The following is a 24520-nucleotide window of genomic DNA, read 5'->3' as shown; positions in this document are numbered from 1 at the left end:
AGGTACCACTTTATAAACTCTGTATTTTGGTCAGAATGGGGGCACAATAATAACAGGGACCTTTCTAGAATGCAGCCCAGGAGCTGCAGAGGGGGAATCTTTTAGGTTTTAGGGGAAATTTCTGCTGACAGGTTCCCTTTAACCACACAGGTTCTGACTGTCTCTTACCCGTTATGGGGAAATCATAAACCACGCAGGGAACCTGACCAGATCTTTTCTGCCACCGTACCTTAATTTGCATCCCTGTACCTCCGGGCCAGTACCCCTAGGATAAAGACAGATGACCTCTCTTGGATGAACTGTTACCTACATCTGCATGATATAAATACAGATAATTCCTGGATTACTTATACAGCGTTCACCAGGTATCATTTGAAGACTGTCAGTACCTTTATACCAATTATGAGGCCTGCATATATGTATACAAGTTTTATAACTTGTTTCCACACTTGTTACCACCTGATATACAGGATATAAGGACACAACTTTACTCTGCTCCAACAAGATTGACACACTTTTTGACGTGTAAAAACATGTTCTCTACATAAAAAAAAAATATATAAACCATTGTGAGTTATCTCCCTTTGGAACTCGCTGCATTGCGTCTCTGAATACCAACTCACCTTTACCTATAAGTTCACAGATGGTCCTCTGATGAAGACCATACTGGTCGAAACGTTTAATTTTGGACACCTCATGTTTTGGACTTGTTTGTAATAAAAAGAACCTTTTGAAACACTACAGTAGTCTGACATTAATTGGGGTAGAGTGCCGGAGTTCTCTTTTTATACGGATTCACAGAGTGGCCGCGGGTCTCCAGTCATGCGATGCAGTCATATATTGAGGCTGCCGAGTTTGGATCAGGAGACAGACATTATTATTTATTCACTGATATAGCACCATTAATTCCACAGCACTTTACATACATTGGCAACACGGTCTCCATTGGGGCTCACAATCTAAAGTCCCTATCTGTATGTCTTTGGAGTGTGGGAAGAAACAGGAGAACTCATAAGAAGCCCACGCAAACACGGGGAGAACATACAAACTCCATGCAGATGTCGTCCTTGGTGGGATTTGAACCCAGGACCCCAGCGCTGCAAGACTGTAGTGCTAACCACTGAGCCCTGTGCTCCGCATACATCACAAATATGTGAACCAAGCCTTACACACACGCTCATTACACTGCATCTATAATGAATGTGCTTGTGACGAGTCATAGAGAACACCTATTTATGGTCTCTTAAAGGGAACCTGTCATGTCGTTTTTTTGTATATTAAACCGCCCCAAGGTGTTTTAAATAATGCAACGTCAATCACTAACAAGTTATTTTTAAAAAAAATCCATTTATTTACCTGAAAAAAAAAAAAAAAAAAAAAAAAGGACTATTTGCTCAAGTGAATACAGTAAATGCTTCGGTTTCAGTCATGGGGCGAAGCTTTTGCTGGGATCAGTCCCTGTCACTCAAGTTCAGGCATGATTTTTTTTTAAACTTAGTCACTTTCCCAGCATTGTAACTTATTACACCCCAGGTCCTTCACCATCACTTTTCTTCTGTGCTCACCCAGTACAGTCACATGATCGCAACATCAGCACAGGTCCTTCACCAATACTTTTTCAATGCTAAGCTCAGGAGCTCAACATTCGAGAAATGGTTCTGCAGGACCTGTGCTTATGTCATGATCATGTGACCATAATGGGCGGCGCTCAGCAGAGAAGTGATACTTAAGGACCTGTAGTAATCAGCGGAGAAGTGGTTCTGCAGGACCTGTGCTGATGTCACGATCATGTGACCATAATGGGCGGAGCTCAGAAGAGAAGTGATGTTGAAGGACCTGTGGTGAAATCAATTATAATGCTGGGGCATGACCAAGTTCAAAAAGTGACACGACAGGTTCCCTTTAACTAGATATTTAGAACGCTATGAGCCCACAGCCAGCTGAATTTATCAGACTAATCACGTCCACAGCACCATGTCCCCAGGTAAATAGAGGAGCTGCCTACTATTTACTTGCTATAGTTTGAGTCATAAATGAGATTGCATTAACGTATGCCGCAGTGTGAAAAATAGCCTGAGTGAACTGCCACATAGTCCAACATGGGTCCGTGCACTATCCATCCTTCATATGGTCAGCATAGACCAGAAATACGTTCATCTGGATGTAGCACAAGGTAAAGCGGTGATGGTAAAAAAGAGGGGGGGGGGTGAAAGATTTCAGGACTTCCTACAAGTAAGGCTGGTTTCACACTACGTTTATTTAACATGCGTCAGGAACGTTTTTTTGCTGCAAAAGCGGATCCTGCTTTTACAGCAAAAAACGCATGCAAACGCATCTGTTATTTTGCAGGATCCTGTCACTGGATGTTTAGGGGCGGGCATTGGAGTCATGTGATCGGGAGTGAGGGGAACTAGACTGGGAGCCGGCTTCTGACAGCTGCAGACGCTGGTAACCAAGGTAAACATCGGGCTTGGATACCCGATATTTATCTTGGTTACGAGTGTCTGCAGCTGCAAGGAGCAGGGCTGCCTGCACACGTAACCAACGTAAACATCGGGTAACTAAGAGAAGTGGTTACCCGATATTTACCTTGGTTACGAGTGTCCGCAGCTCTCAGGTGGGAGAGAGGGAGGGAGGGAGGAAGGGGGAAAGACAGAGATAGAGAGAGAGAGGGTGAGGGAGGGAGGAGGAGAGAGACAGATCACGCGAGACTGGTTCTGGGCATGCTCAGTAGAGCAAGCAGGATCCTGTCTATCAGCATGCCAGCGTTCACATGCGTTTGCGTGCTGTATAGTCAGGATCCAGCAATTTGCAGTATTTGGACGCAGCTCAAAAACGCTACAAGTAGCGTTTTTGAAAGATGTTAAAAAACTGCAAGTCGCTGGATCCTCACTATAACGCACGCAAACGCAGGTGAACGCATGTTAACGCGAGTCCATTGCAAATGCATTGAAGTGAAAACGCATTTGCACTGGATCCGTTTTTCCGCTAAAAAAACGTTATGGACGGATGTTAAATAAACGTAGTGTGAAACCAGCCTAATGCTACAATCATCGATCACTGCAGGCTGAAATGGCCCATACCTGAACAATTGGCTTCCATCACTTTTCCTGCAAAAAGTAGATAAAAGGGCTTTGATTTTTACTCTACGACTGACTGCCAACATCAAAACCATTACTGCTCCATTACATCTAATCATAAAGCAATACTCAGGTCATTAGGCTGGGGCCACATGTGGCACTACTGCGATCCCCTTGCATGACACTCGGCTCGTGCTGGCAGTACAGCAGAGCCGAGTGTCAAGCGTGTGTCCTTGCAACTGAGGTCCGTTCGTTCGAGCGGACCTCAGCTGCAGGGGGCGGGGCGGCACTCAGGAGGGATTTATCTCCCTCTCACCTGCATAGCCGGCTATTGCTATTCTCGCACTGCACTAGCGGTACACCGGTGTACCGCGAGTGCAGTGCGATTTTTCTCTCGCCCCATTCACTTGAATGGGTGTGAGAGAAAAAAAAAAAAAAAAAGTCTCGCATTACACTTGCAGCATGCTGCGATTGTTTTCTCGGTCCGATTAGGGATGAGAAAATAATCTCTCATGTGCGCTGACACACAGGCTAGAATTGGTCCGAGGGGAATGCGATGTTTTATCGCACTCCACTCGCACTGTTTTTCTCGCCGTGTGGCTTAGGCCTTAAAGTAATACGATGTATCACCTTACCTTCAAAGAAATATACATGATTTTTTTTTTAATGAAAATGTAAACCTTTTCTTTATCTAGGGAAAGTTTTAGGATGGATGGAAAGGCTCAGAAAACAGCTGCACATCTGTACTTTCTAATACCCTCAGCAATCCTTACTAAGATATCTGAGCAGCGGGCAGGTCCACATTCAGGCTTTAGATGGCAGTTTTAGCTCAGATTGCTGGAATTGACCTGTATTACAGTCCTATAGTTAACAGCCTTTTTCATGGTCCTTGCACCTCTCGACGAAGCTGATGCGAAATGCACATCGAGGTGCAGGGCGGTGCGGTCTGTATGGCCCATTGTGCAGCATTTGTTGGGTCACTTAGTCCCTTATTTATTTTAGGGATTACATATTTGCTTGTGCGTGTCCATTGGTTAATCAATGCTTTGCACATCATGTTACTATGTGAGCAATCACCTATCAGATGTTTGAATGTCTCGGTGTCTATTAGACACTTGAACATGCTTTGCATAATTGATGACAATGGGATTTTTCATTGTTTACCGAGACATTTGTGCAATCTCTCTAGGCCGGGACTAGTGTGCAATATTTTACTATATTTAAAACCATTTAATAAATAGGGTGGGCCATAAGTATGGATACACCCTGATAAAATGGAAGTGGTTGCTGATATCACCTTACCGTTTTTGGCATATTACTACATGGGAGGGGCCAAACATTTGAGGCCGGGAGACGCCCATGGTGACCATCTGAAAAACCGTCATTTTGAATTTAACTTTAATTTTTTCAATGGGAAGGGGGTCATGTGACAACAGAATTGCACAAGAAAAACAATGGTGTGCTAATTTTTAAACGCAGCTTTATTATCGAGTTATTGACACATTTGTGACATGGAACGACTGGAAACCCACTAAAGGATGTGCTCAAAGTGCTGCCCATTGTGTTGAATTGTCAACGCGATTATCTGTACCCACTCTTGACACACCGAGAGCAATACCACAGATCCAGGATCCAAGATGTGGGGCACCTTAAACAATGGATACATGAGGCCTGTTGTAGCATTTCTTCTATGGTATTGCTCTCTGGGTGTCAAGACTGGGAGAAGAGAATCATGTTGACAATAGACAATAATTCTAAATATTTCTGGCAACCCCCCCGAAGAAGCCCACACGAAACGCGCGTTGGGGTCCTTAGAGATACCCATAATACCTCCAAGTCAGCGGAGGTGGTGTATGTGTCATGTTTTTTCATAGCGGCTGTTTACATTGCATGTGCACTTTATGAAGGGTGGTTATTGATAGCCATGTACATGTGCTGCTATAACCTTTGCTGCTTTTGCACTTGAGCACTTTATCGTATATTTGATACCCCTTTATTATTGTTAACGTTGCTGCAAAATCTGCATAGTGCATACGCACTTAATCCCCACTTCTTAATATTTTGTGTCATGTACTTTGTCAGCGTCTGGGTGTTTTCTCGTTACTTTTGTATCCTCACCAGCACTTGTCCTATTTATATGTATTTGGTACTTTAATGATTGATAAATTAATTATATTCTATATTTTTCCCTTAGGTAGTTTTTGGATTCTCTTCTTATAGGTCTATACATTTTTCTATGTGTTGTGTTTTTCTTTTAACTGTTTACTAGAAATTCATGGTGGCCATGTCTAATTTGGTGCGACATCATGAATTTCAGGCATAGTACGAGCTGAGAACACAAAGCTGGTATTAGCCCCTTTATTACCCAGCGTGCCAGCGCCTCCAGGGCCACTTAGAACCTGGACATGGCGATAAGAAACAAAGCGCCGTTTCATGGGGCGGCTGCATAGAATCCCCGCCCCCAGCTGCCTGGTTTTACCTGACTGGCAATCAAAAATACGGCGGGAGCCGTAAAAATAATTAAAAAAAAAAAAAAAAAATAATGGGTTTCCCTGTATTTTGATTGTCAGCCAAGGTAAAGCCAAGCAGATGGGGGTGGCAGACCGTAGCCATCCGCTTTATCTGCGCTGAGAATCAAAAATACCGCGGAGCGCTATGTCATATTATTCATTTATTTTTATACAACTATATATTGTGTATATATGAACACAGCGCTTTCATAAATTGAGACCACTTCCAAATTTTCAGTTTTTCTGATTTTTCTCTTTATAGGTATATTTTGGAGTACAATGTAAATTGTTCTTTTATTCTATAAAACTAATGACAATATGTCTCCAAATTTCCAAGCAAAACAAAATTTGTATTTATTTTCTGAAAATGAGAAATGGTCAAAATAAAAAAAACAATGCATTGCTTTCAGACCTCAAATAATGCAAACAAAACGTAATCATTTAGAAACAATAATACCAACGTTCTAACTCAGGAAGAGTTCAGAAATCAATATTTCGTGGAATAACCATGATTTTTAATCGCAGTTTTCATACGTCTTGGCATGCTTTCCACCAGTCTTTCACGCTGCTTTTGGGTGACCTTATGCCACTCCTGGTGCAACAATTTAAGCAGTTATTTTTCCTTGATGGCTTATGACTATCCATCTTCCTCTTGATTACATTCCAGAGGTTTTCAATGGGGTTCCGGTCTGGAGATTGGTCTGGCCATGACAGGGTTTTGATGTGGTGGTCCTGCATCCACACATTGACTGACCTAGCTGTGTGGCATGGCGCATTGTCCTGCTGGAAAAAGCAGTCTTCAGAGTTGGGGAACATTGCCTGAGAAGGAAGCAACTGTTTTTCCAGGATAACCTTGTATGTGGCTTGATTCATTCGTCCTTCGCAAAATTTAATCTGCCCAATTCCAGCCTTGCTGAAGCATCCCCAGATCATCACTGATCCTCCACTAAATTTCAAAGTGGGTGCAAGACACTGTGGCTTGTACCCCTCTCCAGGTCTCTGTCTAACCATTAGACGACCAGGTGTTGGGCAAAGCAGAAAATTAGACTCATCAGAGAACGTCACCTTACTCTAGAAATTGGGCAGGAATTGGGCAGTTTAAACTTTGCAAACGACGTATGAATCATGCCGCATACAAAGTTATCCTAGAAAAACAGTTGCTTTCTTCGACTTAGGCAATGTCCCCCAACTCTGAGGACTGTTTTTTCCAGCAGGACAAGGCGCCATGCAACACAGCTAGGTCAATGTGTGGATGAAGGACCATCACATCAAAACCTTGTCATGGCCAGCCCAATCTCCAGAACTGAACCACATTGAAAACCTTTGGAATGTAATCAAGAGGAAGATGGATAGTCACAAGCCATCAAAGAAAGAAGAACTGCTTACATTTTTACACCAGGTCACCCAAAAGGAGTGTAAAAGACTGGTGCAAAAGCATGTAAAGACGCATGAAAGCTGTGATTAAAAATTATGGTTATTCCAAAAAATATTGATTTCTGAACTCTTCCTGAGTTTTAGGCGGGCTTTTCACGCTGCGACATCAGTAACAATGCAGCGGTGCATGCTGCAGCGATAGTCCCCACCCCAGGTGCGATATCTTGCGATTGCTGCCGTAGCGAACATTATCGCTATGGCAGCTTCACATGCACTTACCTGCCCTGCGACGTTGCTCTGGCCGGCGACCCGCCTCCTTACTAAGGGGGCGGGTTGTGCGGCACAATAGCGACGTCACGCGGCAGGCAGCCAATAGAAGCGGAGGGGCAGAGATGAGCGGGACGTAAACATCCCGCCCACCTCCGTCCTTCCGCATAGCCGGCCGGGACTTAGGTAGGAGATGTTCCTCACTCCAGCGGCTTCACACACAGCGATGTGTGCTGCCTGCTGGGACGAGGAAGAACATCGTACCGTCGCAGCAGCGGCATTATGCAAATGTCGGACCCTACACCGATCATACGATAACGACGCTTTTGCGCTCGTTAATTGTATGTAAAAGGCTTTACACACTACGATGTCGAGAGCGACGCCGGATGTGCATCACTTTCGATTTGACCCCACCGACATCGCACCTGCGTTATCGTAGTGTGCAAAGTGCCCCTTATATTATTATTGTTGGTTCTAAATGATTATGAACTTGTTTTCTTTCCATTATTTGAGGTCTGAAAGCAATGCATTTTTTTGTTATTTTGACCATTTCTCATTTTCAGAAAATAAATACAAAATTTATTGCTTAGAAATTCGGAGACATGTTATCAGTAGTTTATAGAATAAAAGAAAAAAAAATTTACATTTTACTCACAAATATAAAGAGAAAAATCAGAAAAACTGACAATTTTGAAGCAGCCCTATAATTTTTTGCCAGAGCTATCATATATTCATATATACATACATACATACACACACACACACACACACACACACACACACACACACACACACACACTATATAGCTGTATAAAAATAATTTATAAAAATGACGTAGCGCACCGCGGTATTTTTGATTCTCAGTGCAGATAAAGCGGACGGCTACGGGCTGCCACCTCTATCTGCTTGGCTTTACCTTGGCTGACAATCAAAATACAGGGAAGCCCATTACATTTTTTTTTTAATTACTTACATACAAAATAATTTTTTTATTAGAAAGAAAACAAAAAATTTAGAGACTGCATCTTTATTAAAAAAACAAAAAAAAAACTCAGTCCGACATAGTCCACAGGTAGAGCATTGTCAGCTCTGTTTCATCGCTCTGTAAAGACAAGCGTCTCTACAGAGCGAGAAGCAGAGAGCCATATCAGCTCTGCTTCATCGCTCTGTACAGAGTGAGAAGCAGGATGACGTTGCGGTGAGGGTATGATTCCATTTGCATCTCGCATTGCATCACCCTGCACGACCTGACACTCTCCGGACAGGGGCGGCTCAGCATGCAGCTGACCCGCTCCTGTCAGGAGAGTGCGAGCTGTGCCGGGTGATGCCATGCGGGACTCGCACCATGACAGTTTAAGTTCAATCGAGTCCATGGCAGCCATGACGCAGTCATTGCGAACATGGCCGAAAATAGCTGAAGACTGGCGAGTGACGAGCAGTGCAGTGAATACCTCCGGAAGTTAACAGGACCTTCGATGACGTCATAGCCATGTGACCAGTTTGTAAGCCAATGTCTGTACAAAATTCACACCAGACTAGTCATATGGCTATGATATAATGGAAGATCCTGTAGTCCGTGGTGGTTACCCGGGGGCACAGCAATGATCGGACACGGAAGCAGAAGCGGCCGGGAGACAGTCTGCAGGAAGCGTCGCGGGACCTGTAAGTATTTTCATAATATTTTTTAATAATTGTTTTTTTTCTTTTAGCCCTTGGACCAGAACTGGACCCAAACTGTAACACAAGCTTCCCAGAAAGCTCGTGTTCAGGATAATGTGCATGAACACGATGTGTTCTATACGGACACCGAACTTTACAGTTCGGGTTCGATCAACACTAGTCTTCAGTCAGTATAAAACTGCCCTACACTTAGTGAATGATAAAGTGACAAGCGCCTACTAGTCGACTAACATAATTGATCCAGTCATTGTGCCTCTGCATGAACAACACAGGCTTCATGGATGGCAATGCTCTAGCTTATCAGAGTTACATGATTAGGGAACGTCTGCTGGAGATTGGGGGACCTCAAATGGGAGTGGTCGGTACTTTCTTTCTCCAGACCTGAATCCCAAAGAAAACCTATGGGATCAGCTGAGTCGCCGTGTAGGGAGGGATAACATTTTATAAATAGTATAATATAATATATATATTATATACACACACACACACACGTTATATGTGTATATACAGACATATATTTGAATCTTGAGCTATACTTTAACAAAAGGCATGCATGATTTATGGATCCTCGGAAGAATATGTGAATACAACCTTAGCTGGATGAACTGACCCCACATTACAGTTTTCTCATCTCTCACTGTATAATATAAATAGCTTACAGCAGCGGCTCCTGTTTATCCACGTCTTTCCCTGGAAATGCTCTCTGGCTTTCCTTGCTGACCCAGCATGTAGTTTAACCATTATCTTCCTGTATGAGGTCAGTGAAACCTTGCTGAAAACAACTATAGATCTCGAAAGATTAGGAAGACAGGTCTTCAATGGAGCGTTTTCTCTAACCCCACAAACCCTAAGCTCTCGCGCTGACCATACACCTCAGATGTAGGAAGGCTACAAAGCGATCTAAACGACTTTCTGAAGTAGCCTTTTCTGTGACAGTATGACATACCGACAAGTAGATAGATCTGGCCGCACGGTGGCTCAGTGGTTAGCACCGCAGTCTTGCAGTGCTGGGGTCCTGGGTTCAAATCCCACTAAGGACACCATCTGCAAGGAGTTTGTATGTTCTCCCCGTGTTTGCGTGGGTTTCCTCAGGGTTCTCCGGTTTCCTCCCACACTCCAAAAACATACTCATAGGGAACCTAGATTGTGAGCCCCAATGGGGACAGTGTTGGCAATATATGTAATGTATGTAAAGCGCTGTGGAATTAACAGAGATATATATATATATCTAATATAAATAAATGAATATTATATTATATATTATCTGTAGGAGCTGATCTGCTGTGCTGGACTTTGCCGGAGTTGTCGGGTCCAGTCCTTGAGCTCAGGCTAAACATCTCATCAATGCGGCCCAGGCCACAGATCACAGCATAGATGGGCTGCTAATCTCGCATTAAAATGTATGCATTCATTACTAAAAAGACAAGTCCTTTGGAGATCACTTACAATAATGGCCACATTTACAATAATGGCCAGCTTTATACTGGAGAGTGTATAAGCACGATCTCTCACTATTAAATCTTGGGGGGTCCAGGAATCTCTGCAGTTGGTTGTGTCCTTGCACTGATAAAGGGGCAAGAAGGGCAAAAGAATATTTGTGTAAGGAGGGGAGCTCACCAGGAGGCCTGTAATGTGTCTGCGAGGCCCCCATCCATGCTTCGCTGCTTACAGGTTTTAATAAATCGGAGAAAACAGAAGCGGTCATAAAAGTACAGGAGATTGGGGCTCTTGGACCCATGAATGGTGTGTATGTGCTGTACAGTACATGGCCGGTGATGCATATGGCTCCCTCCAGTGTAAGTCTACGGCAGCTGAGTTTACAATGAAGAGTCATACATGCAAGGCCGGCTCTCTGGAGTGCACGCTGGGGGACAAGGGGACGTCATATTTTTCTCAGAGGTACATGTCCCATCTCTCAGGCATTTAAAGGATGCAACTTTCATGTGCCAGAAATATCACAGATGGTAAAACCCTTTTAAATTTTGTAGCGGCCCTTAAAGCACCACTCCACCTTTTTTTTTATTGCACCATTGGAGTGGTGCTTTAAACCTGAGACCCCTGCACCCTGACATATACACACCCTCTGGCAGCTTCACCAATCACCACTGCCCCCGTCGGTGTAGGCAAACTGTGACCAGCCAGCAGCTCTAGTATTTCACAGAGCACGTCGGAAGTGACAAATCAATACAAGTCTATGAGTGCCTCGTTCTGGCTCGGCTCTCAGCGTGCATTTATGATTGCCCCGTTTTCATGTTGCTGGAGATCTCTTCCCTATATAACTTTTTTCTCCAAGCACCTAATTTATGACAGTTGAGCCAAGCCCTATCCTTTCACACAAATCAAAACAAGTCTATGAGAGCCTTGTTCTGGTTTTCATAGTCTTGTATTAAGAGCTTGTGATGTAACTTTGAAAATATGAGTGCAGTGAGAAGTTACGGGAACAAAATGGAGCCGTGGGACCAGAGCAGCGGTGAAAAGGGATAAAAACGCCAAAGGGTGAGTATAACACTGGGGGCTTAGATGTACAAAGCCATTCCAATGCTGAAAAAAAAATAAAAACACAAAACGCTGGAGTGGTGCTCTAAAGGCTGCTTTACATGCTGCGATATCGGTACCGATATCGCTAGCGTGCATACCCGCCCCATCGGTTGTGCGACATGGGTAAATCGCTGCCCGTGGCGCAAAACATCGCTCAGACCCGTCACACTACTTACCTGCTTAGCAACGTCGCTGTGACCAGTGAACCGCTTCCTTTCTAAGGAGGCGGTTCGTTTGGCATCACAGCGACGTCACTAAGCGGCCACCCAATAAAAGCGGAGATGAGCAGGACGTAACATCCCGCCCACCTCCTTCCTTCCTCATTGCCGGCGGCCGCAGGTAAAGTGAGGTTCCTCGTTCCTGCGGTGTCACACACAGCGATGTGTGCTGCCGCAGAAACGAGGAACAACATCGTACCTGCTGCAGCAACAATAATCGAGATTGGGGGGGGGGATGTCACCGATTAGCGATTTTGAACGTTTTTGCAACGATTCAAAATCACTCATAGGTGTCACACACAACAACATCGCTACCGCGGCCGGATGTGCGTCACAAAATCCGTGACCCCACCGACATCGCTTTAGCGATGTCGTCGCGTGTAAAGCGGCCTTAAGGCTATGAGAACATGTGTTTTTTCAATTACTTGTGGTTAATCCTGATGAAGTCGGAAGATTTTGAAAATAGTTGATAAAAAACCCCAATGTGTAGCGCCTGGTCCCGGTCCCAGCGTGCCCCTGATCCCAGGCTCCGGCAGGGGCGTCCTCCCTCATCTATCCAGCAGTTCTGAAGCTTCTGGTTCGAGCATGTCAGCCGCACACGCCCCAGCTCCAGGGCTCCCACAGTTACCGTACGTTCTTCCTCTTGCCTGCTCAGTAGCTCCACTGCTTTCTCTCCTGCCCCAGGGCCTGCAGCGGCCCAGGTCGCACATACTGCTTCTGGAAGTGCCCGTAGGCAGAGTGCGTGGCTGCACCCCCTTTCTTAAAGGGCCGGCGTCTCATTACCTGGAAGTGTTCTCAGAGGTCATCTTTTACCTCAAAGGTATTTACGTTCACCTCCCCTGACAGGAGGCGCCTGAGCAACGTATCCTGTTAGTTTATGCTTTGCTATTCCAGGACCATTGGTTATTGTCTCTAGTCTAGCTATTAGTCCTTGTACCAGTCCTGTGTTGCTAACATCTGTCTCTTCCTAGAGCCTGCTCCTTACCATTGCTTGTGTGCCTCTACATCCGAGCCATGTCCAGAGTGCTGCCACGTCTGAGCCTATACTGCAGAGCCGTCTCATCCGTGCCTTCACCAAAGTGCTGCCACGCTTGAGACACCACCTCAGTGCCGTCTCCTTACAACCTCCACATCTATGCACTCCAGCATTGTCTCCTTGGGTCCCTGACTGCCGTGCATTTAGGCCTTCTGATTGGAGCACCACACAATCCCTGTATAGCGATTCGCTGCTCAGTCAGAGGAGTCCGGTGCACTGTCCAGTGGGTCCACGTCCGGTCGTCGTCGTCATCATCGCAGTGAACCCACTGTTTTCCATCACTGATCCTCAGTGGATTTAGATTGTGGATTGCAGTAGTTGACATTTTGAGCTACTTTAGTCATTCCATTTCACATAACCTATATCAGCTGAGAACCTTCCAGTGCACTTATCCTACGTCACCAAATAAGACTCTACGGCACTTTAGAAAGTGATGAAGGCTGGAGGAACAACAAAGAGTTTGGGCCGAGGTCCATATTGGCCAGTAGCTTTGCACATAGATATGCTCTACTGTAATTCTTCCATCTAGTCCAGTGTTTCCCAAACTCCAGTCCTCATGGCCCCCAACAAGTCATGTTTTCAGGATTTCCTTACCATTGAACCGGTGATGGAATCATTATCAAGGCATCACCTGTGCTATACTAAGGAAATCCTGAAACCATGACTTGTTGGGGGTCGTGAGGACTGGAGTTTGGGAACCACGGATCTAGTCATTTGCAGTTACGGCAGAACACCAGCAGATTGTCACAAATTGACAGGTAAGACTTGCGTCTAGACGCTGACAAAACCAATAAGGTGTGAACATAGTTACTGGAACTCATGAGCCACTTTAAGTCTGAGCTGAATGTTCCCTTCATATCATTGCGGCTGGCATGGAGCAGCTGAAGCCGTCAGTGCACGGTCCCTACAGACAGGAGCTCGGGCCTCAGAGGGTTAACGAAGTTTTCAGCAGTCAGTGAAGTTTGGCTTTTAAAGAATCCAGTTTTCAACTGAAATCTATCAAACCCACTTTGAAAGTTTCCCAAATATTTTGTAGTTACTTAGCAATGTGTAACACGCCCCGTCTTCGGCAGTGACCACACATCGGCTGCGAGTAATGAGCATGGGAATGTGACTCTCCCCGCCGCCCGGCTGCTGATAGTAGTGCCTGAGCACAGAAACAAGTTCTCAGATTGCTGTGGGTGGTGGAAATCAAACTTTAACATTTTCCCTTTCACACTAATCTACTTCCTTTTTTCTTTGCACAGATGCTTCATTGTTGCTTTTCTTCAAGATATTTTTCTGTGCATATTAATGAGCCCTAAAGACAATACACAAAGCATTAGAAAAGCAATAATCTGAGGCGGGCCTACACGTGGGCCTGATATTAGCATATCAGCCAGACCAGAGGCCCTGCATCCCGAAACCTCCCATACTGTACACTGGTAACCTGCAAGCTGTGGAAGGACTACAGCTCCCAGCATGCAATGATCTGATGGGTGGAGGAGTTGCTGTGGGATGTCACCGCACTGCAGGGCCTGTGTGCAAACCTTTCATCATACGGTAAACAGTGCCAAGTCAGATAAGGAATGAGCGCGTCCAGCTTTAGAACCCCCAGAGAGGCCGTCACTAAGGCCCTGTGCACACCGCGCAGTTTTCACAGCGTTTTTGGTGCAGTTTGTTGCCCTAAACTGCATGTATTATCCTCCCCAGCAAAGTATATGAGAATTCAGAAAGGCTGTGCCCACATTGCTTCCTTATTGCCTGCAGTTTTCGGTGGAGAAAAAAGCAGCAGGCAAAAAGAAGCAGCAGGCAAAAAGAAGCAGCAGGCAAAAAGAAGCAGCAGGCAAAAAGAAGCAGCAGGCAAAAAGAAGCAGCAGGCAAAAAGAAGCAGCAGGCAAAAAGAAGCAGCAGGCAAAAAGAAGCAGCAGGCAAAAAGAAGCAGCAGGCAAAAAGAAGCAGCAGGCAAAAAAGAAGCAGCAGGCAAAAAAGAAGCAGCAGGCAAAAAGAAGCAGCAGGCAAAAAGAAGCAGCAGGCAAAAAGAAGCAGCAGGCAAAAAGAAGCAGCAGTTCACTTTTCTGCATTTTTCCATTGAATATAGTGAAAAAACGCATGGGCAAAAACACAACAAAACGCCGCAAAAACGCACTGATAAAGCAGCACAAACATGTGTTTTTTGAAGTGTTTTTTCCAGCCAGTGGTCCGTTTTTCTGCCAGGGGGTGTTTTTTGCTGGAGAAATAAAACTGCAGTGTGCGCACATACCCTAATAGAGTATATATGCAGAGTGTGAATGGCCGCTATATGCCGCCTTCATTAGGACACGGTCACCATGTACAGTACATTCACTGCTGTCATACATAGAGCAGTCCTCTACCGTAACAAAAGCATTTCCTTACTTTAAAAACATACTGCAAATTGATTGGGTAACAGAGCCGGATAGAGCACTTAAAGGGTTTCTCCCCCATTGCTCACTTCTGCATTAAGAAGAGAACAGGGCTGGTGCCGTCATGTCTAGTGATACCTGCCGGGTCACAATCGTTAGGTGTTATGTACCGGTCCCACTCGTTATAGGACAAATGCACGATATCTACCAAACACGACCACGAGCCGGCAGGTATCAGTAGTCACTAGTGATGAGCGAGCACTATCATGCTTGGTACTCGTAACAAGTAATTGGATGCTCAGATGGGTGCTCAAGTCCCACCTGAGTATAATGGAAGTCAATGGGGAACGCAAGTATTTTCCTGGGTGCTCATCCTCTGACTTCCATTATACTTGGGTGCTCAAATCGCACCCATCCGAGCATCCACCTGCCTGTTATGCGTACCACGCACCCAAGCATGGTAGTGCTCGCTCATTACTACTAGTCATTGACGTCACATGCTCCACTTAATTCTCAATGGGGAAATGAGCTAAGTGGGACAATCCCTTTAAATATCCAAGATCATAGATGCCACAAATGTTTTGTAGTTGGGGTCCCAGCCTCTGAGACCTCCATGTATCTACAGACCCCCCTATAATGCCTTGACGTCTTTTGGTTTTGTGGATAAAGCAAAGTCCCTGAGCGTCTATTCTGACACCATGTCCAGTTCTGAATTTCAATCTCGTTTTTTTTAAAGATCCAAATAGCAGCTCTAATATTTTTATTTTTTTTTTATCCCTCATCAATCCATCAATGGTCACAAAAAAATTAAAAAAGGGTTTCACCCGCTTGACAATTAAAGAGCTAGGGACTCCTACACTGATCCCATTTCTCATACTTGGAAAAACTGTAAAGGCTGCAGCCAATCAGGGGTGTATGATTGGCTGCAGCAGTTACATGATCCCTAAGATGGGCGTGTTCCCAGTAGACGGGTGGGAGAGGCACTGGCCCTGGAGTATCGATTGTTTTCACCTCCATGAGCCATCAGTATTAGGGGGCAACCCCTTTAACAGTGGGTTCACATGGGGAGAACAAGGGATTGTGGTGTGCTGCAGATACTCCACATGTAAAGGTGAAGCCGTGTGCATTACCTGTACGTGCCAATATCTGCAGCACTTGGCCATATCATGCACCAATTATCCTTGTGCACAGTCCAATTGCAATGCTAGTTTTATTATTCCTTCTGAATGGTGTGAGATTTATAGGACAATACTAAGGTCACACATGAGATTTCACTAGAACAATGTCATCCAAGTCAGATGGAGACTTCGCCCTGTGTGCCCGTCAGATAGGTCTTCAGGTCGCCCCCGGCCACACAACGGAGAACTCACGCATTAACCCTATTTCAGGGCAGGCTCCGTTTTTAACTGCAGCACTGACCTCTGCACCCAGATGATACTTTAAAAGTTTAAAGGCAACCTGTCAGGCCCCATATACGTTCTGACCTACAAGCAGGAGCATGTGTGGCCTAATAACCCCTTCCTACCCATCCTTGTGTTATAATATTTTGTAATATGAATGTATAAAAAAAGTTTTACTTACATGTTACCTATGTAAATGATCAGAGGGTCTAGCCCCCTGAATATCGCATCGCCTCATGGGCATTTGCCCTCTTTCCGTGTTATCGCGCCCGTGGGCGTGATACCATGGATTTACACGAGCAACGTCACAGTCGCTCCTTGAAATCCCGCGCGTGCGCTCTTGCCATTCCCGCAGCCTTGTTATCCGGGTGCTTGCTTGTCAACTTCAGACGCGCTCTACGCATGGTTGGAACCGCAGGAGTCTTCTGATCATGCGCAGTGCGCGTCTGGAGGCGACAAGCAAGCACCCGGATAACAAGGCTGCGGGAAATGTGAGCACGCAGGTTCTCATGGAGCTGACGGTGACGTCGTCCATGTAGATCCATGGCATCATGCCCACAGGGGCGTGATACTATGGAAAGCATGCAAATGTCCATGGGGTTCCCTTTAAAAGCATACAGGAAATCAGTGACATGTCTGCATGCACAATCTTTAAGGAGGGTGGATTTATTTGACACTGCTTTTTCATTTCACTATCTGTTAGCTATCAATAAAGTATGATCGGTGTGTGCATTAAGATATTTACCCACTGCCGTCATCTGCCGTTTCCAGCGCCGCTCCGGTGCTCTCCCCCACTGCCATCATCTGCGGTTTCCAGCGCCGCTCCAGTGCTCTCCCCCACTGCCATCATCTGCGGTTTCCAGCGCCGCTCCGGTGCTCTCCCCCACTGCCGTCATCTGCCGTTTCCAGCGCCGCTCCGGTGCTCTCCCCCACTGCCGTCATCTGCCGTTTCCAGCGCCGCTCCGGTGCTCTCCCCCACTGCCGTCATCTGCCGTTTCCAGCGCCGCTCCGGTGCTCTCCCCCACTGCCGTCATCTGCCGTTTCCAGCGCCGCTCCGGTGCTCTCCCCCACTGCCGTCATCTGCAGTTTCCAGCGCCGCTCCGGTGCTCTCCCCCATTGCCGTCATCTGCCGTTTCCAGCGCCGCTCCGGTGCTCTCCCCCATTGCCGTCATCTGCCGTTTCCAGCGCCACTCCGGTGCTCTACCCCACTGCTGTCATCTGCCGTTTCAAGCGCCGCTCTGGTGCTCTCCCCCACTGCCAGGTCACTATAATGTTGGCTGTCTGAATCAGACGTTACATTGTGCAGTAAGTCTACAAGACTCAGAACCAGGCTCTCAGGATTACATTAAGAAAGGAATATGGTCCGATGTGCGAATCAACAAGAAAGAGCCATGATCACATGATGGAAGAGTGGTACCAGAGCGGCGCTGGAAACAGAAGCTACACTGACCAGTAAGCACATTAATGCATGCAATGGACACACATTACCCAGAACTAACAAATTCTGAAAATAAAAAACTGCCGGAAAGGGACTTTAGATATCAGATCGGATGAGCCTTTAGAAATGGTGACAATAACCGCGTGTGAGAAGATTTCCCATGAAGCTGTGACATCTCACTCAGCCCTGCCAGACCCTCACCATTACGAAGGGTCCAGGATTCATTACTGTAGTGGGTTTCATTTAATTGAAGTCACAGGGACATAACCAAAAAGTCATTATCGCCGATTTATCATTCACCGAGAAAGAAAAGCAAGTGTGAAGCCATCAGAGCAGACAAAGCTCGGAGCTTCTCCGGCAGAGTCAGTATATGCAAGAGCAGCTTCAAAGAGACGACATTTCCTGTGTGCGCCCTCCACGACCGGGCGCTCCGCCTCTACAACACTCAAGTCACACAACACTGGCAAACTCTGGGCACCAGAGATAACCTCTCTCTGCCACCTGCACGCTCACCACCCACCGCCCCCCGCCACCTGCACGCTCACCACCCACCGCCCCCCGCCACCTGCACGCTCACCACCCACCGCCCCCCGCCACCTGCACGCTCACCACCCGCCGACCCCCGTCACCTGCACGCTCACCACCCGCCGACCGACCCCCGTCACCTGCACGCTCACCACCCGCCGACCGACCCCCGTCACCTGCACGCTCACCACCCACCACCCACCGCCACCTGCACGCTCACCACCCGCCGACCCCCGTCACCTGCACGCTCACCACCCGCCGACAGACCCCCGTCACCTGCACGCTCACCACCCACCGCCCCCTGCACACTCACCACCCACCGCCCCCCGCCACCTGCACGCTCACCACCCGCCGACAGACCCCCGTCACCTGCACGCTCACCACCCACCGCCACCTGCACGCTCACCACCCGCCGACCCCCGTCACCTGCACGCTCACCACCCGCCGACCCCCGTCACCTGCACGCTCACCACCCACCGCCAGCCGACCCCCGTCACCTGCACGCTCACCACCCACCGACCCCCGTCACCTGCACGCTCACCACCCACCGACCTCTGCTGCCTTCACGCTCACCACCCATTCCAGCTCTCCGTGGAGTCTGGGACTGCAGCAGCAGTGATGAAGGGATACGGTGTGCTGACGTACCCTCACTGATGGGCAGAAGCATGGAAAGCTGATTTCTAAAGATATAGGTACATCTGCATCCACGTGGGCAAGGCTCGTCCTCCGGGCCGACCTGCAGAGGACACGGCCGCAGCGCTCCAGATACCTTCCATCTGGCTACATGTCAGGATTTCTCCCAGTGCTGAGCCTGCCCAGACAACACTACCTAACAATAATAATTATCTGCACTCTCAAGCGCACACTTCCCTCTCGATACGAGGACGATTTCATCATCAGATGACTTAAAGGGGAAATCCGGTGATATTATACATTTCTAACTGTCTCTAGATCATTATTCATGCAGATCAGCCAGGATCTCATCAGCAGGCAGCATTTATTTAGTTAGTTATTTTTTCTCCATTTTATCAACTACTGAAACGCTTCACTCTCTCCGGTTTCTATCACTACCGAACCAATGATGAGATGGGGGACCCAGGGGGATTCAGAAAAAGAACAATCACTCCTCCGCTTTTCTTTCCCACTGTGCTCCAGTACCGACGCTTCAATGCTCCCCCTGGCATTTGATAAGAGGCAGCCAGCATGTGACCGCTGCAGCCAATCATACGAGACTATCACCATGGCTCAGCGATGTATGCTGATGCCAGTAGTGCAGCCGATGTATGTGCAGGGATGACAGTGGGCCGGAGGTGAGGAGTGGTAAAACTGTAAGACAAAAAGTACAGCTGCCTATGGGATAGTCACACACCTTTCCAGAAGTCAGGACCTATAAGCATAAGAGAAGCCGAGTGTCTGCACCAATGTTTCCCCACAAGACATACCTGCCTAGAGAGTTACCCCCAAAAGAGTAATTACCCACTCATATGGGAGGAGATCACTGACTGATCGCTGGAGGATCCCATCATGAATGGAGTCACCGTCTATGGGTCGGCCACAAACTCCAGCGCTCTACAAAGAATTGTATATAACTAGGAACGATCTGATATGAAATGTCTGCCAGGTAAATATCTCCAGAACACGGGCACCAATCCTACACTGAGCGCCGTCCCACCACCAGGGAGTGGGCACCATACAGTAGTCTCTCCATTCATTACTAATACCGCGGAGTATCTAACACCTACCGTAATGAATGGCCAATGCATACGCCATCACCTCCCCACTCACTGGCGGTCAGAACGGGAGGTGGAGAGACCACTTCTATCAGCCATGTATGGGATGACCCAGTTATATTCCAGAAAAGTCTCTCATGAGACAACCCCTTTAAGGCTAATCAATGTCCCATGGGACAAGTTATTTTAAAGGCAATCTGTCACCAGGTTTATACTACCTAATCTGAGAGCAGCATGATATAGAGAGAGACCCTGATTCCAGCAATGTGTCACTTACTGGGCTGCTTAGTGCAGTTTTAATAAAATCAGTTTTATCAGCAGCCGATTATCACTAGAGAACTAGTAAACCTGCTGCCATGTAATCCTCCATATTTATGAGCCTGTATAACCCCACCTCCACCACTGATTGGCAGCTTCCTGACTATGCACAGTGTACACAAAGCTGTCAGTAGTGTGGACGGGTTATAAAGAGCTCAACATTCAGGGAGCTGCAGCAGTAAAAGCAGTGATTTTATCAAATGTGCAGAAAGTAACCAAGTGACATCACTGGAATCAGGGTCTCTGTGTCCACATTCTGCTGTTCTCAGATTAGGTGGCAAAAACCTGGAGACCGATTCCCTTAACAAAGGGGATGACCCCAAACATCAGCGTGATCACAGATGTATTAGATCCAGCAGTAATCACACCGAGCGGCCGGCCATGACCGACATCAGGGGACCCCACCGGTGATCACACCGAGCAGCCGGCCATGACCGACATCAGGGGACCCCACCGGTGATCACACCGAGCGGCCGGCCATGACCGACATCAGGGGACCCCACCGGTGATCACACCGAGCGGCCGGCCATGACCGACATCAGGGGACCCCACCGGTGATCACACCGAGCGGCCGGCCATGACCGACATCAGGGGACCCCACCGGTGATCACACCGAGCGGGCCGGCCATGACCGACATCAGGGGACCCCACCGGTGATCACACCGAGCGGCCGGCCATGACCGACATCAGGGGACCCCACCGGTGATCACACCGAGCGGCCGGCCATGACCGACATCAGGGGACCCCACCGGTGATCACACCGAGCGGCCGGCCATGACCGACATCAGGGGACCCCACCGGTGATCACACCGAGCGGCCGGCCATGACCGACATCAGGGGACCCCACCGGTGATCACACCGAGCGGCCGGCCATGACCGACATCAGGGGACCCCACCGGTGATCACACCGAGCGGCCGGCCATGACCGACATCAGGGGACCCCACCGGTGATCACACCGAGCGGCCGGCCATGACCGACATCAGGGGACCCCACCGGTGATCACACCGAGCGGCCGGCCATGACCGACATCAGGGGACCCCACCGGTGATCACACCGAGCGGCCGGCCATGACCGACATCAGGGGACCCCACCGGTGATCACACCGAGCGGCCGGCCATGACCGACATCAGGGGACCCCACCGGTGATCACACCGAGCGGCCGGCCATGACCGACATCAGGGGACCCCACCGGTGATCACACCGAGCGGCCGGCCATGACCGACATCAGGGGACCCCACCGGTGATCACACCGAGCGGCCGGACATGACCGACATCAGGGGATCCCACCGGTGATCACACCGAGCGGCCGGACATGACCGACATCAGGGGACCCCACCGGTGATCACACCGAGCGGCCGGACATGACCGACATCAGGGGACCCCACCGGTGATCACACCGAGCGGCCGGACATGACCGACATCAGGGGATCCCACCGGTGATCACACCGAGCGGCCGGACATGACCGACATCAGGGGATCCCACCGGTGATCACACCGAGCGGCCGGACATGACCGACATCAGGGGATCCCACCGGTGATCACACCGAGCGGCCGGACATGACCGACATCAGGGGATCCCACCGGTGATCACACCGAGCGGCCGGACATGACCGACATCAGGGGACCCCACCGGTGATCACACCGAGCGGCCGGACATGATTGACATCAGGGGACCCCACCGGTGAAACATCTCTCAGGATCCCCTGCAGTAATGAGGCTGGGCCTGTGTATAACCACTGACAACTGTACTGTACACACCAGATCTATGTGGCACCGGCCGATGCGCCTGGCTGCAGGTAGTCCCTGATAGGCCCCTCACTGGTCGCCCCCCCAGCAGTGGCCATCAGGCCGGCACTGGTCGGCCCCCAGCAGTGGCCATCAGGCCGGCACTGGTCGGCCCCCAGCAGTGGCCATCAGGCCGGCACTGGTCGGCCCCCAGCAGTGGCCATCAGGCCGGCACTGGTCGGCCCCCAGCAGTGGCCATCAGGCCGGCACTGGTCGGCCCCCAGCAGTGGCCATCAGGCCGGCACTGGTCGGCCCCCAGCAGTGGCCATCAGGCCGGCACTGGTCGCCCCCTAGCAGTGGCCATCAGGCAGGCACTGGTCGCCCCCCAGCAGTGGCCATCAGGCCGGCACTGGTCGCCCCCCAGCAGTGGCCATCAGGCCGGCACTGGTCGCCCCCCAGCAGTGGCCATCAGGCAGGCACTGGTCGCCCCCCGCACACTCACCAGCAGACAGTCCGTGTTCACCTCCGATTTCGGGTCACGTAACAGGACGTCGATCTTGGAGAAGCGGCTCTCGAAGCTGTCCCCGGTGGTCATGGTGCCGGCGGTGCGGCCTCACAGCGCAGGACGGAGGGGGCGGCTGCCTGCGCGTCTCTCGGATCCGAGCTCCCTCACCCCCACCTCAGCGCCGGGCTCTGCTGCGGAACGGACCCCGGCATCATACACACAGGCCCGGCACAGCTCTGCGGGGCCCGGGTGACAGCTACTACAGACAGGCAGCCGGCGCTGTGGATGTCCCGGTCCAGCCTCAGTATCCGGGCCGCACGGGCATAACTCTGCTCAGCACGTCCGTTCTGCTCCCCCGGGCACAGGCGGGCAGGGCTGCTCTTCTCTTGCGGCTCACGGATGATGATGATTATGCCGCAAGCTCCTCCTGACTCAGCCGCTCCACAAACATGTCCGCCTTCCTGTTCAAACACAGACGGGCGGGGGGAGGCCGCGCATGCGCCGGGAGAGGGCGGAGGACGAGGCGGCGGCAGCTCACACGGAGGCGGAGGAGGGCGCTGCACTCAGTCTCCTACATGGCGGCCTCATTTACTAACCCTCCGGCTGTCACTGCTCACTGAGCCCGCGCACATCCGGCCGAGGAGGAAGCGCAGCACCCGCGGGCTCTATGTGAGGGAGTGCAGGGATCAGTCACCTGGAGGAAGCGCAGCACCCTCTGCCTCTATGTGAGGGAGTGTAGGGATCAGTCACCTGGAGGAAGCGCAGCACCTGCGGGCTCTATGTGAGGGAGTGCAGGGATCAGTCACCTGGAGGAAGCGCAGCACCCTCTGCCTCTATGTGAGGGAGTGTAGGGATCAGTCACCTGGAGGAAGCGCAGCACCCGCGGGCTCTATGTGAGGGAGTACAGGGATCAGTCACCTGGAGGAAGCGCAGCACCCTCTGCCTCTATGTGAGGGAGTGTAGGGATCAGTCACCTGGAGGAAGCGCAGCACCTGCGGGCTCTATGTGAGGGAGTGCAGGGATCAGTCACCTGGAGGAAGCGCAGCACCCTCAGGCTCTATGTGAGGGAGTGCAGGGCTTCGTCACCTGGAGGAAGGGCAGCACCTGCGGGCTCTATGTGAGGGAGTGTAGGGATCAGTCACCTGGAGGAAGCGCAGCACCCGCGGGCTCTATGTGAGGGAGTGCAGGGATCAGTCACCTGGAGGAAGCGCAGCACCCGCGGGCTCTATGTGAGTCAGTGCAGGGATCAGTCACCTGGAGGAAGCGCAGCACCTGCGGGCTCTATGTGAGGGAGTGCAGGGATCAGTCACCTGGAGGAAGCGCAGCACCTGCGGGCTCTATGTGAGGGAGTGCAGGGATCAGTCACCTGGAGGAAGCGCAGCACCCGCGGGCTCTATGTGAGGGAGTGCAGGGATCAGTCACCTGGAGGAAGCGCAGCACCCGCGGGCTGTATGTGAGGGAGCGCATGGATCAGTCACCTGGAGGAAGCACAGCACCCGCGGGCTCTATGTGAGGGAGTACAGGGATCAGTCACCTGGAGGAAGCGCAGCACCCGTGGGCTGTATGTGAGGGAGTGCAGGGATCAGTCACCTGGAGGAAGCACAGCACCCTCTGCCTCTATGTGAGGGAGTGTAGAGATCAGTCACCTGGAGGAAGCACAGCACCCTCTGCCTCTATGTGAGGGAGTGTAGGGATCAGTCACCTGGAGGAAGCGCAGCACCCGCGGGCTCTATGTGAGGGAGTGCAGGGATCAGTCACCTGGAGGAAGCGCAGCACCTGCGGGCTCTAGGTGAGGGAGTGCAGGGATCATTC

The 24520-nt window shown here is 49.6% G+C and overlaps 1 protein-coding gene across 3 annotated transcripts in view; it reads right to left on the bottom strand.

Moving 5' to 3' along the window:
- Nucleotides 1–23175, bottom strand: part of ROCK1 (Rho associated coiled-coil containing protein kinase 1) — a 287747-nt gene extending 264572 nt beyond the window's left edge. For 2 of the 3 annotated variants that reach the window (XR_012724294.1, XM_075314471.1), the window contains exon 1: nucleotides 22706–23175. Coding sequence is in view for 1 of the 3 variants with exons in the window: in XM_075314471.1 (XP_075170586.1) it covers nucleotides 22706–22798 (93 nt within the window). In the remaining 2 variants the exon portion in view is untranslated. Of the gene's footprint in view, nucleotides 1–19074; nucleotides 19097–22705 lie in introns of those variants that run through there. The other variant, XM_075314473.1, reaches the window with a different exon arrangement.
- Between the last annotated feature and the right edge of the window lie 1345 nt (nucleotides 23176–24520).

The sequence above is a fragment of the Anomaloglossus baeobatrachus genome, chromosome 6, assembly GCF_048569485.1.
Source record: "Anomaloglossus baeobatrachus isolate aAnoBae1 chromosome 6, aAnoBae1.hap1, whole genome shotgun sequence".
NCBI classification, from domain to species: domain Eukaryota; kingdom Metazoa; phylum Chordata; class Amphibia; order Anura; family Aromobatidae; genus Anomaloglossus; species Anomaloglossus baeobatrachus.
The sequence above is the reverse complement of the archived record's forward strand: the minus strand, read 5'-3'. Positions and strand labels throughout refer to the sequence as shown.